This window comes from Megalops cyprinoides, chromosome 20, assembly GCF_013368585.1.
Source record: "Megalops cyprinoides isolate fMegCyp1 chromosome 20, fMegCyp1.pri, whole genome shotgun sequence".
Taxonomy (NCBI): domain Eukaryota; kingdom Metazoa; phylum Chordata; class Actinopteri; order Elopiformes; family Megalopidae; genus Megalops; species Megalops cyprinoides.
Window position 1 is genome coordinate 13,265,782 of NC_050602.1, and position 16,648 is coordinate 13,282,429.

The window sequence follows — 16,648 nt, forward strand, 5'->3', positions numbered from 1 at the left end:
AATTGATTTATATAATTAAAAACACACGCATAAGCACAGATAGTGGATGAAAAGGATACTTTTTTCTTTTCATCTTTTTTCTATCATTTAGGAATTCGCCTCTCGCCTCTACTATGAATTTATGTTTGGCAATAATTCATTTAGACTCCAACAATGTGGCTGAGGATCTTTAATGTTCAACGTGCAAATAATAAACTCAAAAAGATCACAAAATGTACAAAAGTGCATGTGTATAAATTAAATTTCAATTTTCAAGAAGTTTAATAAAATTCAAAGCTTCATGCCAAAAAGTTGCACATTGAATTTCTGTTTATAATTTTAATCAGTAGGCCTCAAGACTCACAGAGACAACTGTCGTATGACCAGGCCAGGAACAGTAGAAGGCATTCGATTTCAGATCTGTTCAGGAAAGCTTATTTGTTTTACAATCCTAAAGTAAGTATACAACACATTTGTTTCCTCCACCACCATGCTGCTGGAATAGACTTAAGATATTTTTTCCCCAGAGGGCTTCACTGTCAGGTTGGACCGAGTCACCTAAATATGATTGAACTGACCTGGTTATACTGTCCTCTGGATCCTTCACCCAAAAGTGGCGATTTGCCTTGCTGCATGTAGGGCGGAAGCCCCATGTTGCCTGGGGGTCCCTGCATGTTGCCAGGAGGGCCCTGCATGTTGCCCGGAGGTCCCTGCATGTTTCCTGGGGGGCCCTGCATATTGCCTGGGGGTCCTTGCATGTTGCCTGGAGGGCCCTGCATATTGCCTGGGGGTCCTTGCATGTTGCCTGGAGGGCCCTGTATATTGCCTGGGGGGCCTTGCATGTTGCCGTGTGTCCTCGGGGGGTTCTGTTGACCCTGCTGGACATGCATTGGAGGCCCCATCATCCCTCCCTGCATGGGGGGCCCCTGGGGGCCCATCATGTTCCGCTGGGGCGGGGGACCCCGTGTGTCCTGAATCATCATGCCTCCTTGAGGTGGGGGCACCTGATTGTCTCTAGGTCCCATTCCTCGAGAGGGGGGCCCCATCATGCCCCCTGGTGGCCCAGGGGGGCACTGCATTCCTGCTGGGGGAGGCCCCGGCACTCCTCTGGACACAGGGGGCATTCCTGGAGGACCATGCATTCCCTGTGACCCCTGAGGCCCCATGTGTCTGTGGGGCCCTGGATGTCTCTGCATGCCCTGGGGCCCATGCATTTCTGGGGGCCCCATGAATCCCTGAGGGGGGCCTTGGTGAATCTGCGGCCCTGGAGGGCCCATCTGGCCCTGAGGCATGAAGGGGCCCTGGAGGCCCCCGGGGCCCATATGTGGCATGTTGTGAGGCATCTGTTGTGGGGGAAGAGACTGCTGAAATCCTTGGTGGGGCGGAGGCATGGGCCCCTGGCCTGGGAAAGGCTGCATCGCCCCCTGCTGGGCTCCTGCTTGTGGCACGCACTGATCTGACTGTTTCTGAGCAAGACGCTCAATCTTCAGTTGCTGTAGCAAGAAAAAGATGAGACTCATGACATGGGAGGCTTTAGAAAACAAGACAATTTACTTTCTTGGCACACGCTTTTAGTAGCATTTGAGATTATATTATTATTTACAGTATTTACTGTATTTCTGCATGCATTTTGTATGCTCCAAAACATATATTTTCAACAACACAATAAAATTGATCAACTTTAATGACTACTTCATAGAGAAATCATTTTACATTTCCAGAGTAATAGATCCTCTGCATCTTATGTCTTAGAATTTATGAGATTCGGAGAACAACAGAAAGAATGGCATTTTAGTAAGTATTGCAGAATCAATATATACAGTTTAGAAGAGTGTCTGCTAGATGACAAAATGTCAGTGTGATTTAGTAAATGACACCATATTGCCCCCTGCTGAAAGAATGTGGTACTTCATTACTGACCTCCAGCAGCAGAGGGTTGGTGTACTGCAGGGCAGCCATCTCCTGCTCAATCTCGGCCTGCGTCTTCTTCTTCACATCCAGCTTCTTCTCGTCCTTCCTCTCCTTCGGCATCTCTCCCGGGGGCAAAGTGGGCACTTTGTTCTCTGCCCATGCCTGTGCCACAAGCAGAGAGAGCACGTGGGTGAGGGGGGGGGGACACGAGAGTGACCAGAAAAGTGTCCCCTCAGTCATCGTGACACATCGCCTATGTCAAATGCTGACACAAACCAGTTACGGTTCAGTACTGCTTCACAACTGCCCATATAAAGTACAGGAACAAGAAAACCAGATCACAAAATAAATAAGCTTTCAGCTCCTATACAGATGATACATAATGGCAGACAACTGGCAGGTACATCTCAGAGTGAGATCTTGGGCAAGGACAGGCTGAATGATCATATGCTAGAAACTGAAAACAGCAGAAGCAATCGGTAAAGCCATAATGGTTCATGGAGGTTGTCACTAAGAGACAGCAGGTACAGACAGAGGTACACTTCCTCCTGGGTAGTTACCTGCTGGAACTGGGCCGGAATAGGTTTGGCGTAAGGAACTTTCTTCTGTGGAACCTTCTTCTGGTCTTTCTGCATCACCTCCTCCATACCCCAGTCGAGCCCAGGGATTGTCATCTCCACCTCTGTTGCGTCCTCTTTACCTGGGCACACAATGTAAACTACATTACCACCTATTAGTCTGGTAACACCAATCATCCCACATTCATGGACCCACTTGTGTTACATTACATTTACATTTAGGTCATTTGGCAGATGCTTTTATCCAAAGCGACTTACAAGTGAGGAGTTAAATTGGTTCAAGATGGCTTACTGGCACAACAGACACCAAAACACTGTCACGACTTGTTATGACCAACACAAACAAATTATGAAGCAAATCAGTAAGCAATATTCATCAGCCTCAGTGAGGGATGCAGTGAAAAGCATTACTCTATGACACAACAGACTTCACAGCATGAATCCAAGCTCCATGGTGAGTCATGTCTGTGGCAGCCAACCACACAGGATATTTCAAAGCTGCTGTCACATGTCGTTTCTCTTAAACTGACATTAAAATACTGTATCGCTCATGATAATAAACAAATTGATATAATACATTTTCATGCACCAATCTCTTCTATTAATAACAATGTATGAACCTTTTTTCCTGGTGTTTCATGCATGTGTACATGTGTGCAAGAATCACACACTGATCCGGTCAGTCAGCCACTGACTGTAAGGTGCTGTGCAGGGCTCTAGCACGGGACAAGATCTGCACAGTTGCTGTGCCTTCACCCCGGAACACAGCATCACCCCACGTCTCCGCCTCATGAGGCAGAATTTGTTCAGAGGACGAGTCATCACTGTGCATGGATATGAAAACTCATACCAACAGCACTGCCCTGATACCGAGAAGTGCATGGACATGTAAACTCTATAGTGTGCTGCATTACACGCACTGACTTAATGAAATATGTTATATATCTGAGAGTCTCACCACTCTGTTCCTGCTCCATTGCCACTTTCAGCTGCTCAGGAATGCCCATCCCAGGGATAGCAGCCAGGCTGTTGGGCTCCATGTCATCTGTATAGGGACAATACACTGTTACAACACAAGCAACACCAGCAGCATTGACACACACATGCATACACTGCACGCACATGCACACGCACACACATACACATACACATATACACTTAGTCACATCATGCACACCAAGCTGGAAATCCGCACCCACTCACCATACTCCACACCATCCTCAGACATCCCCGGTAGCAGATTTAGGTTGTATCGATCCCTCATCTTGTCTCCAGGCCGATTCCTGGTCCAGAATTTACTGAGGAGAGGCACAGCCAATGAACATGCACTCCACTGAGGCTGGAAAAGTAAATATGTTGGCCAGATGCCCCTCATGTCTCTCATGTGGGCCAGATGTCCCTCACTATCTTCAAGAAACATCTGAGGACACATCCCTTCTGCACTGGCCTGATCACCTGAAAAACTACCACCTAAAGCAATTTCTTATGTCCTAAACCTTGTTTTCCTTTAAAAAAATAATAAATTCAAATCTAACAGTTGAATGCACTCATGTCTCTACCAGCTAGCTTGTACCTTGTCTGGCCAACTACTGAAACCTGGTCATGCAGCACTTCTAATACTGTTGACTCCTTATATAGTATGGCTTTTTGCTTGTGTTGTACTCTGCCTCACTTGTAAGTCACTCTGGATAAAAGCGTCTGCCAAATGAATAAATGTGATGTAAATGTAGATGCTTTGAGATCTCCTACAATCCCTTCCCGCTGTGACAGGGGGACCGGTGTGGCCTGTGCTCTATACCTGCTGTGACGGGTGACTGTGTGCTGTACCTGGTGTGGTCGTTGGATCCGGAGCACAGGATGTGTCCCAGGGGGTGCCAGGCCAAACTCCAGATCATCCCCTCGTGTGCCATCTCCATGCCCCCCACCTCCTTCTCCACACTGCATGTAAACACACGGAGCAGTCAGACCACCTGCGCTCTTGGGACACGGGGTTAAGAAGATCCTTGCAGGTTGCAGGATGGTGTCTGATGCAACCGGAGGAATGCAGAGTCACTCCAAAAGGTGACTGACACTGAATATGGCCATTACAGGAAGTCTGACCAGAGCAACAGTGTGCATTTCCCCTTTGGCAATCATTAAAATTCTGTTTGTTGCCAAAGAACTATTCAAATTGTCTGAATGCTGCTCACTGTGTTCACAGGAATGTATTTAAAACCATCAAGTATCAGTATTAACAATGTCACAAATCTGCTCAATGTCAGGAAAATATGCATCAGATCAACAAAAGACAAGCTACTGCTATGACTGACATTTCCTGCCTCCTCATCCAAGTTAAACAATGACATAATGAAGACTTAAGACAATAGCTCAGTGTTAATGTATGGTCATCTTTTCTAATATCAACTCACACTCACAGTTTCATTGGTTTTGAACAAGAAACATGTTCTACAAAAACTACTAACATCATTACTGAAGTCTCTGTAACAATTATTGTAACTCCTAATACCTTTACCTATCACCATATTTGCCATTCTTCACATTTGTGGGCAGTGTATCAGTGGTCTGATCACTGAATATAGTCTGTGAGCTGATTGCATGATTGAGCTGTCACTCTTACCCTGCATTCCAGAAGAGGAGGGATCCGTCAGAGCCCCCGCTGGCAAACAGGCCTTCGTGGACGGGGTGCCAGGCAACGGCTACTCAAACAAAAACACACACGGACCAACCGCACACAATCGCACAGCCAAAACACACACGGACCAAACACACACACACACACAATCACACAGGCAAAACACTCACATTAGGGTTGCAAAACAAAAAACGAAACAACATTACCCAACAAACTGTGGCCAGGAACACAAAGTAGGGGGAGAGCATAATATGAGCAGGCTACTGGTGAGTGTCAGGGGGTAGTAAGTGTGCCTCCGGGGGCAGAGGGGTGCATGAGTGAGGGCATGTAGTTGTGGGGAGGGAGGGAATGTGAGGGGAAGTACTGGGACCAGGAGAGGGGGTGAGGTAGAAAAACTGGGGGGAGAAGTAAATGCGAGGGGGCAACGCGAGGAGGAGGAAGGAAGGTATGGGGACATTACATGGGGACGCAGGTGGTGTTTGTGTGTGTGTGCGCGTGTTTTGGAGCAGCAAAGAATGTACAGTCACATGTCTGTCTGCTGACCTGTGGCTTCCTTTTTATGGCCCCTGAAGACTTGCAGCTCTTCCTTTAAGTTGCGGATGTCGAAGAGTTTGCACAAGTGGTCACGTGAAGCAGTCAACAGCCAATTGCCATTGAGGTTCCATTTTACCTCCATAACTGTGTTTTTGTGGGCATGTCTGTGGATGGAATCAGAGGATTATTATATAAAGCATTAATTATTGAATGATGTTCTCCAATACAGAGCACCAACCACACACAGTCAAACAGTCTGAGAGCTGTCAAACAGTAATGAGAGCATAATAAGGCCTGTACCAGCGGCCATTTGGGGTTTGTATGCTTTGATATAGTAATAACACAGAACCAGATCCAGTACTTACAGAGTTGCCAGACTTTGTCCTGTCTTGGGGTCCCAGAATTTGATTGGTTGCTGGCTGTCCTTGCTCCCAGACACCACTAGACCTTTGGTGGGATGCCAGTCCACACATTTGACATCTGCACCATGACCTGTTTGGACAAACAGTACAGAACAATCTGTAACGGGAGCTCAAGAGAAACTTTAGACACAACAGTGTACTGTGTTTATTTTTCAAATCTTCACATTGTTTAAAATTTCCTGTGGATTACCATTTGTAGGTTAGTGAGGTAGTTGTGTTTACCATGTGATTGTGTTGATGCAGCTCTTTGAAACAGGAAAACAGGAAAGTGCTAGAAGCAGTGAGCCCATTCCCCAACAGGCGCCACATCTACACCTTACACAGCTGTAAAAACGCTGTTATGAATCTTCTGACGTAACACAGCTTTCTGTTTCTGCTATGATGCACAGCAATTACATTTTCATGTCTGTTCATCTTAACCACACCATTCAGCCATTCTTTTTCAGTAGATCAAATGCACAAAACCAAACCAGTGGTTTAATGCACACAGGGAAATAGCTTTAGTCTTTTACCTGGGGCAGACTGAATTTGGTTTGTCACTGAACTTTAGCAATCTGGTTTATTTGGTTCCAGGCAGTTGACTCCAACCCTGAGAAAAGCATATGCTACAAAATTGTGAATGGCTAATGGTTTATTGTCAGTAGTGCTGCTGGGTATTAGCCCTTTCATTCAGGTTCCCACTCATCTTTTGCATGCTTCCTGTCACCAAGTATGCTTCCTGCCCTTTAAATCATCATCATTGCTCATGGGAATTCATAGATCATCATGCCCTCACCCACACGAAACACAATTACACTGCGGGGTTGATGAAGGTAGTTAGCCACAGAATATGGTTATGCAGTATACCTGACATTATCCCACTAGAAAGCTAGGTCATTTAAAAAGAATTCTGATCCAATTTACCAAATAGACATTTACTTACGTAAAGCCATAGTCATTGCATTTAACGGCCAGTTCATTTCATAAATATCAAACAGCCAAGCTATCGGTTTGGCCAAGAACACACAAGATGGCTAAATCAAACTGGTTTGGCAATGTAGTAGGATGCAGCCTGTGTCCACATCAGATCAGTGAAGTTCAATGTCTGGAGCAGTAAGCTGTCACTTTCACACATGAACTGAAACTAGGCCCTGGTGGATCAGGCTAGTATATGTGACAGCCAGTGATAAGAGACCCCCACACTATGAGGGAAGTTTAGAAAAAGGCAGCAGATTTACATAATCCCTCATTTCAATTTTTTTTGGAAGAATCTGGGAAGAATTGACATGCAACTCCAACATATTACATGCTTAGCACTAGCGCTACTGGCTAAAACAGAGGCTGATTCAGATGCAAGGTTCTTCCAAAGGTACAACAAATTGAACATTTTGGTAACTGACATGTCAGTAGTGTGTAAGCACCTTCAAAAATCTGATAGTGATTTTCATCTTACACCTAAGAAAGAAAAAAAAAAAAACATTTAAACAAAGAGTCCTAATAAAAGAAAATTATACTCTGGTCTACTCAATGACATGATGAAATATCTTTTGCGTGCTACTCATGTAACTGAAGGACTGCAAGTACAAGGTTTGGGGTGTAAATAACTGGCAGCTGGATTATACACATTTTAAAAATGTCAAATTAACTGTAAAGAAAGTAAAACAAATAACCAAAATGAAAGGAAATGCTTTTTGGGGGCAGCGTGTTCAGCTCAATGTACTTAATGTTATTTTATTCTGTATTCTGTGCTGTCAGGTACAAACACAGCAGAATGAGTGATTGCATGTACTCCATCTTTATGCTTTATGGCCAAATGAACAAGTGAATATGTTCAGTTAGAAAATGTGGACAAGCTGTCATCCAAAACCAGTGGCTTCTGATCCTAAAGCTAATCTCAGTTTGACATATCCTCAATCCTGACATCCTGATTCAGTGTGGATTAGCAATAACTGATCTTGATTCAGTTTTAATGAGCACTGACTGATACTAGCAATCAATGAGCTTGACTCAGTTCAGATAAGATATGACTGACTCTGAGTACATTAGTCTCAGTCTGAGTAAGTACCCTCTGATTCAGATGAACAGACGGTTCCTGGCTCGGGCTGGATATCCACTGACTGATGGTGCATGTCAGTTTAAATCAGTACCGCTCCAAAAACTCTTAAGAAAAACTTACTTACTTAGCACTAACTTCTGCACACATATCTGCATTATTCAGGGTACACCAGAATCTTTGAAAAATTTGTCAACATTGTTGTTAAGTGTGTTACATGTTAGCGGCACTATGTCACTCAGGGAATCTATAAAGGGAAGGTTTTTTGCTTGCCTTTTAGTAGGTAAATTCTTAGCCCAACAAGTTTAAAATGCCTTTTTTTTTCAGAGAAAAACCAAATGGGATTTGTCATAGATGATTTGTCAGTTTATTTAGTGGGAATGCTGGATATAGTTTACTAGTGTTCTAGACTTGTGTGTTATCCTAAATTATGACAGGAAATGCTGTTAAGATGAAAAATGCAAAAATGTGATGGGAAAAATGTGACAGGATATCTGGCAGACTACAAGGGCCATATGGGGTCAATGACACAAAAGGAAAAGCCCACTGAAATTTGACAAAAAATAAAGGTAGTAAAGTAAATCCTTTTATAAAAGGATAGTCCTTGGAGACCCTAAGAAAAGCTGTTAAGAGCTCCTTTAGGATATTTTTACAATGGTGGATCTGAGTATCAGTGACGTTTAGAGGTAAATCCAAAAAAGTCTGTGACCACAAATCGCATGCACTCTGGTAACTCAGCATTTGAAATGTAGAAAAGGGTAAAAATGAGGGCTTGTTATTGCAATAACAGCAGTGTTACCAGATGCAAAGTTAACCAAAACTACATGTACAAGCCACCATGCCTATTTCCTTGAGTTGCACCTTCAGACAATTTCATGGTTTAAAAAGAAAAGCTGTTTATTCAGTGCCCTGTCAGGTGTTCAAATGTTTATTTCAGGATTTTGTTCAAAATTCCTGAATATTCATACACGTCAATTTTTTTTTTTTTTGAACAAACATTTGCAAACATTCAAAACACGCAAACAATCCTTGCAACACGGGTAATACAACAAAGGACCACCATCTGACAAATGCAGCCAACAAGCACAATGGTAGGGACTTCTGCCAGGTGAAACACTAGACCACTATACCGACAAAATAAATGTTTTCTCTTTCTTCTCTGACTTATCATTCTGTACAAAAGAAAAGCAATTCAATGTGCAAAACCCATTGGACATTTAATTCCCTCACACATCCGTGCACACTCAATACATAAATTTATTCAATTAAAAAGGCCCCCTGTTCTTTCAAACGAAGCTCTTTTGATGTGAGAAAATTAATTTCCCAGGATGTATTTAAAGATTCAATAAATGAAAAACTCGAATCAACCCATATGTGCTATAGTAATAACTATTTAAACAGCATTCTACTTTGTGGCATAATGTGACCTGAGTCAGTGGCTTTGTACACACAGACAACAGTGTCTCACAAAGAGCTCCAGAGTCTCTCTCTCTCTCTCATACACACAAGCTCTTAAGATCCAGGTCCGCTATATCTTTGTGAGCAGCTCTTACATGTTGTTTCTGAGAAGTTGGTGATTGGTCACTTTATTGCAATTTTGACCAAAATGGGGGAACAAAAAAACACGAACGATTTGATCTGCACCTGCTCACACAGATTGCATTTACAAAAACATATTATTCTAATCATGTCCACTTACCACAGACAATTATTTATCAGGTCTGAAACAAGTGGATATTAACTATACCTGTGGTCAATATGGGTTTTAAACTTATTGCAATGAAAACAAAGTGACTGCAGTGTGTTGTGTTTAAATGACCACACTCACTCATAAGTGTGAGAACCCATCATGTCAAACAGTAAATCAGCATGTTGAGGTCATCACAAACCAAATGACAAATCACAATCTCTTCAAATGATGCCAATTTTAACAAATACGGTTTCTTGTTAGTGAAAGTACATGCTGTAAATGTGATTAGCTTTGTGCTTAGATGCAAATCATATACATGAAAACAATTACCAGACTTTTCTTTGGTAAAAGCAGTGCTAAAATAATCAGCTCTAGCAAGACATAACTGAAAAATTAAACTGTGCTGTATGTGTGATTCTGAATTGTAAAATTGCCCTAGTAACTGACGACAGTGGAAATGCTCTCAATGTGGCTAAACACTCCTCACGAATGCCCACGCTAAATTCACAATGCACTTCTTAGTTTTGCACACATCTGTATCTCTAGTGAACAGTTTCACTCTCAAATATTTTCAATTATATGGATCAAAATCTTATAGATGCTGGAACCCATTTGGGCAGATGGATTCTTTTTTTTACAAGCACAAACAAGGAAATGTGACATGCTGGAAGACACAAAATCAGTGTCTGCCTGAAATTTAAGCAGAACAAAAATCCTGTGTCTGGCACTACTGCTACAACATGGCAAAACAGCAAAGGTTTTTAGAAATCGTGCACTCAAATATTTTTGGTTTCAACCCATTATAATCTTTGACTGAGAAAACATTTTTCGATTCAATCCTAAACGGGGTGTGAAGGAAATTAATCTAGTGGTTTTACTGTAGTGAGACATGCTTCACTTCCCCTTGAAATGGAAAACAAATCATTTTAAAGTAGGTCTGGAAGGACATAATATAGATATAAAGATATAAAGAAACCATTCATACTATTCTGATATTATGTAAAGGCTTCTTTGTGGAGCTTTGTTTGAGTATCTGATTTCTAGGTTCTTTTGGCTGTGCCCCCATTTTCTTAATGGAAACCAGAAATTAATGTCCTTTTCCTCTAACACTGGCCATACCTGAGGCAATAATACACTCCATAAAAGCAAGAAGGCAATATATGAAGTGTGCCATTCTACAAAGCACAAATGGCAAAGTTTTATGAGGCAGCTTCATGTACTGAACACATTGAGTTACTGAATATAGCTCAGATGAAGTTGGTCTTTCATGGCCCTGGTAGTGTAATACAAAGGTAATAACTTAATTTGTGTAAATTGTATGTTGCATACATGCTGCAAAACCATACAACTTTCAAAACAATTCCCACTGACACTGTAAAAGTGGCTCTGACCATCAATGAAAGTTACACCAGACAAAAGTGCTATCTAGACTAGCTCAGTCCTGATTTGACCATTTTGTTTTAACTATTTGTTTACATCCTGCATACAATATAAAATGTTCTGAAGTGATACACTTTATAATATAGCAATGACACCCAGTTTCGTGTCCACTTCTATTATATCATTGTCATTTTCTTAAACTGCATTACACCACCACGACTTCTGATGTACTTATTACTATGCAAGTTACATCACTCTTTTTCAAATTTGACTTATTTCTGCACACACTTTTGGCTAACAAGCTAGCTGGGCTTAGCCAAAAGCCACACATGAAAGTTCCAAACACTACAGTAAGGGCCAGCTGACAAGTCCACATGATTTTGTAATTTTTTGAACCTTATTAACTCACTGTTCCTGACATCGTGGCTACACCTACGTTTTTGCAGTACAGAAACTATTGAAGCCGTTTTTTGTTTTTACTTTACTGTTACTGTTACGAGAGAGTGAACTGGCAAAACTAAAACATGTCAGTGATAGACATTTATCACCTATTTTAGACAGCTGAAGGCATTTCATGAGTACAGCTGTAGGCCAGCTGTACTCATAAAATACCTTTGCTGAACAATATCTCAGCAGCTGTAATATTTTAAACATTACCTTTTCAAACTCCTGCATGAAACTCAGTTACACATGGCATCAGTTGCTGTCCTCTCTAAAGTGTTCTAACAGTACGGTGCAGTTGTGAATCTTGTGACAAACTGGCTAAAGCTCCTTAAGTGACTTTAATTAGAACTATTAGTGAAATTCTGAGTTGCTGCAAATAGTCTACAGCACCACTGTGAAACTCTTATTAAGCTGTCTGGTAACACAAGTCAGGGAAGTCTTCAAGACTATTCCCCGTAGGAAATGTTCCTTCAAAGGTGTTAATGATATTTTTTTTACAGACTGTAATCATGTCACCACTGGTTCCTCTGCTAGCCTTCCACTTTGTGAAGGATAAAAATAAAAGGCAAAATGATGCTGACACTGTGCACAGCACACTACAGTGTATAACAGGGTAAACAGCTACACAGATTAAAAGTGTGACCTGTAGCTACCTGTACTTGTAGTTATCTGTACTGTCTGCTCCTATTTTTACTCAGCCTGCACAAAAACTGTAGTCATGTTTATTGTGTAGCTGTGTTCCACTCCATGAATTACCATTCCCAACTTTCTGAAGGGGAGTGTAAACTAAATCATGAACATGCTTAAGTAAGTGACAAAAATGGTCTTCTAGTTTTGCAATTTGGCACAGCTGAGTACAACTTCCATTTACCTATAATTACCTATTAATAGGAAATGGGTTGTGTTATCATCAGTATGAGCTATAAGAATATACATATAGGTTGAAAATACTGCATTAATACTGCTGCATACCGAGCTGCAAATAAACACCGAAGGATCCAATAAAAACTCAATGCTTACTCAAAACTGCATTATCTGATTTTTGAGTGTTTCAGAGGAAATGTATTGGTTTCTGCCAGTCATTTTGCCTGGTTTGTTATTAAGTCATATTATTAGTCATATAATTGCTGTCAGCAGTGTCTTATTCAGGCAGAACACATTCATCCAACAATGTGACAGTGTAAGCTGGAAAAAAAAAATGTACAAACTTGTGTTTATTGGTGATGTTCACATCAGGCATATCCATGGGGACACAATCATGGTGACCTGCATTTCATCAGCTCACTCTGAATGCTTGTCAGATTTTTTGTGTCCAAAACTGACAAATGCTAGCACAACTAAGACACAGCCTGTCCCCATTTGCTTCCATTTCTGTGAAGCCCTCCTGAAAATGTGCTGTACTTTAGCAGTATGACCAGAAAATGGTCTTTTTTTCCCTTTTATTTTTTCACACTGCTGTCATATTGAGCCATAGTCAGAGGTCAAGAAAATACTTCTAAATTCTGGTTATCCCCATAGCAGAGTACAAGATGTGATTACTCGAAAAATTAAGGTTTTGGGAGATTAACTTGTCAAAAAAAAAAAAAAAATCAAAGCAAATATTGTAGGTACACTGTCAGAGAGACAATCAACACAACTTTATTCTGCAGATGGCAGACATGCTTGAATTGCTAAGGTAAAATACTGTCAAAAAGTCAACGATGTCCACAAAAGTACAAAAAAAAAAAAATCTGTCCAGTGATATCTTTTATCAGAAAGAAAAGGACTTGGTTTTACGGTTACAATTGCATCCTGTTAAAGAGTACTGACTACAGTTCTTAAATGGTTAACTTACAACACAAAGCCCCAGTCTGTAAATGTGACAAATTTGCTGTTGTGGCATTGCAAGATAAATGTGACTACCTAGCCATTACCTTTTAAGGAAATGGAAATTACAGCACTGTAAGGCATGAAATCAATAATTCCAAAATGTTGCATTTTGACAGTTTCTTTCATGGATAACCTTTTGGGGGTGTCAGAAGGATTACTGGCAGTATGATTCTGAGTAATCAAATCAGTCCTTGTTTCTCTCAAAAACATTTAGAGGGAAATACCGAAAGTGCATTCACGGTGTCTGGGAGCTCACAGATCACAAATCCTTCCCAAGAGCAATGACTGCCTTAAAAACGCATTAAAGACAGTTTATGCAGTTTTCTGTTGTCACTCATGTGCCCACAATACTTGGCTGCTATCGATACTATTGTCCAGATATTGTTCGCTAAACCCAAGGTTACACATGAACCAACAGCTACATGGTGCAAACAGCATTTTCACTCATTCATTCACTCATTTTCATTCATTCAGGAACGTCCCACACACACACAAACACAAGGGACAAAAAACTAATTTGTACAAAAATTATGCACTGCAAGCGATTATTCACATCAAGGGTAAATTCAGTTAAGCTTGCCCTCTGATTTTGCAGCACCCACAGAAGGTGCAACAGAATGTCAGGGAACGCTGTTGTTAGGTCTTTGTAGAACAAGACGCATGGGGTAAAAGTTCCGCAGCAAGCAAGTTTGAAATTTTATTTTGTCACATTAAGGCTGACCATTTGCAAAGACTGGGCCAAAGCATGGATCAAGAAAGTGATGTGTGTGTGTGTGTGTTCATGTGAGGGGTCGAGGGGCAGGGGCCGTGTGTGTGTGTGTGTGTGCTCGTGTATTGGATGGTGGGGCATTGTATGTCAGCCCGCATGTTCATGTTTAACGGGCTGTGTGAGCAACGAGATGTGCGTTGGTGTAAGAGTGTATGCCAATATGTGTGCACGCGTGTACATGTGTAATAGGGGTGTATGCACACAGACGCGCATGTAAGCCCCTGTGTGTGATGGTGGGCGAGGGCAAATGTTAATGTATAAAATGGGATGTGAGTGGCATGGTGTGTGTATGTAAATGGATGCATGTGTGTGTTCTGCTGGTAACACGAACTTACCTCTCAGTATTCTCTCTTCGTGGCAGCGCAGAAAGTCCCAGATGCGAACAGTTCCATCATCGGAGCAAGTGGCAAATTTATTATCCGTGGGAGAGAAACTGAAGACACAGCAGGGGAGAGAATCAACATTGCGGGAGGACCTGCCAGGCCCCCATAGAGATCAACAAGTGCCACACGGGCGTGCCACTGTGCCCCGCACCGCCCAACCAACACAACCCGTCCCTCTAAACCCCATTCCCCCTGCAAAATGACCACCCTCTGTGTTCTCCAGGTGAATACCAAGCCAAAAAAAAGAACATGTCCCCATTCCTGCCATCGTTTCCAAAGGTATGGTGGAAGCGCAGCACCATTACTTAACAGCCTATAGCACGAGATTCTATATGAAATGAAATATTACGAAAACAAAAATATACGTACATAAAAAAAATGTCCAAACGGCTTGACAGGATTCGATTTTTTCACCTATTTATCCGTTAATCATCCGTTTTTGACAACCTCCCAAAAGACTGTTGAACTTCCTATGACTGTGTGTATTTATATAATGGGGTGACAGTACAAGTAAAGGTTGTGAAGCGCGCAGAATGACATTCACGTGCTTGGGGTGTTTGGCTAGTTAGCTCAGTACCCTAAAAAGCCACCAGAAGACACGTGCAGGAGGAGCGTGGGTCAAAAATTCACTGCAGTTCTATTCCTGGGCGCGACAGCCACAGATAAATGAGACACCAAACACAAAAGGGGTCACACACAGGACAAACAGTTAGGTTTACACAAACCAAAAATGGACTCTCCGCAGACTGAAAAGTACAGAAGGAATATAAGATGGACAGTGCAATACATGATAATATACGGTTACCGATTAGACGGGACCATCCGAGTTAATAGTATCTGACTTTGCATAAGGGTAATCTGTAAAAATTTATTTTGTGAATCCAAAACCGGGGGGGAAAAAAAACATGAGGGATCACACACATCATTTTTATCACTTCTATCAGCATATCATTTTGTGTGTGACAACCACCTTTTATTTTGTGAAGGGAAGTCATTTGGCTAACAATTAGCTTGTGCATAGCTAGACAAAAAAAAAAATTGTGCAAAAGCTGACATCGGCTGTTAAACATTATATTTGGCCTTCCTGGTAGCCTAAGACTGTTTTATACACGCATGATGACTGCGTACTTCAATAACATGTTTTAATGGGTAGTCTTTAGCTTTTTTCTTTTTTTTTGCATGAAATGAACAGTCAATCAACAGTTCAATTTGTCGTTTTGCAAAAGATGAAAATTCCTTTGCAGTCCATTTTCAAATTGGTACTCGTTAAGGTCTGGCCATCTAACGCTGTCACGAAAAGGAATTTCTTCATAGAAGGGGGAAAAAAAACAAAAAACAAAAATCGAATCCTGGTTAGCCTATGTATACTATTTCCATATCTTTTCTGGACATCAAAGGCTTGCTGGAGCTTGCTGAACTGAAGTCATTTCAAACAGATTTAGATCATTTGTGCACGAGTTCAGATGTACACAAGACGTTACTGCTGTAATGTTGGGAGGCAAAAAAACAAACAAAAAAAAAATCATACCCGACAGAAAAAGCAAATGGAGCATTACCAGGCAGAGTAATAGGTCATAAAAACGCGAAACAGCATTTGAGGGTACTGCCGTGAAACCACAATGGTTTTTTTTTCTTCTGAAAAAGGGGGAACCCATTCTGTATTCATCCTCTGCAGGTCTTCCCTGACTGATTACTTGTACAATCAGAGCTCCACACTTCAAGTTAAGTATAGTCATGTTTTCATACTTTCATAGCTTTCATTCTGTCTCCTCTCGATTGGTTAAACTGAAGTTGGTGTCATTTGCCATTGGCTTGTGTGAAATGCTCCTTTTTTCACACCCAAACCGTGTCGTAACTCCCCCTCCCGCCCCCTCCGAGCCCCGTTTCTGATGCTCTGCACCGGCACGCCCCCGCCGCCAAGCCAACACAGATTCACAGCAGAAAGGGTGGGGGCCTGGCGGGATGCACCAATCATGTGGCTGCTCAGAGTCCGGCGACGCGGTTACCGGCCCCTCTGCTAATGGG

General features: G+C 41.9%; 1 protein-coding gene across 1 annotated transcript in view; it reads right to left on the reverse strand.

Annotated features, from left to right (window-relative positions):
- wdr33 (WD repeat domain 33) overlaps positions 1 to 16,648 on the reverse strand; it is a 32,921-nt gene that overhangs the window by 4,546 nt on the left and 11,727 nt on the right. The window contains exons 7-16 of the mRNA XM_036553955.1: positions 14,576 to 14,673; positions 6,000 to 6,126; positions 5,644 to 5,798; positions 5,086 to 5,164; positions 4,296 to 4,406; positions 3,672 to 3,766; positions 3,427 to 3,513; positions 2,451 to 2,590; positions 1,900 to 2,052; positions 558 to 1,472 (exon numbers count right to left, since the gene is read on the reverse strand). Coding sequence (XP_036409848.1) covers positions 558 to 1,472; positions 1,900 to 2,052; positions 2,451 to 2,590; positions 3,427 to 3,513; positions 3,672 to 3,766; positions 4,296 to 4,406; positions 5,086 to 5,164; positions 5,644 to 5,798; positions 6,000 to 6,126; positions 14,576 to 14,673 — 1,960 coding nt within the window. The remainder of the gene's footprint in view (positions 1 to 557; positions 1,473 to 1,899; positions 2,053 to 2,450; positions 2,591 to 3,426; positions 3,514 to 3,671; positions 3,767 to 4,295; positions 4,407 to 5,085; positions 5,165 to 5,643; positions 5,799 to 5,999; positions 6,127 to 14,575; positions 14,674 to 16,648) is intronic.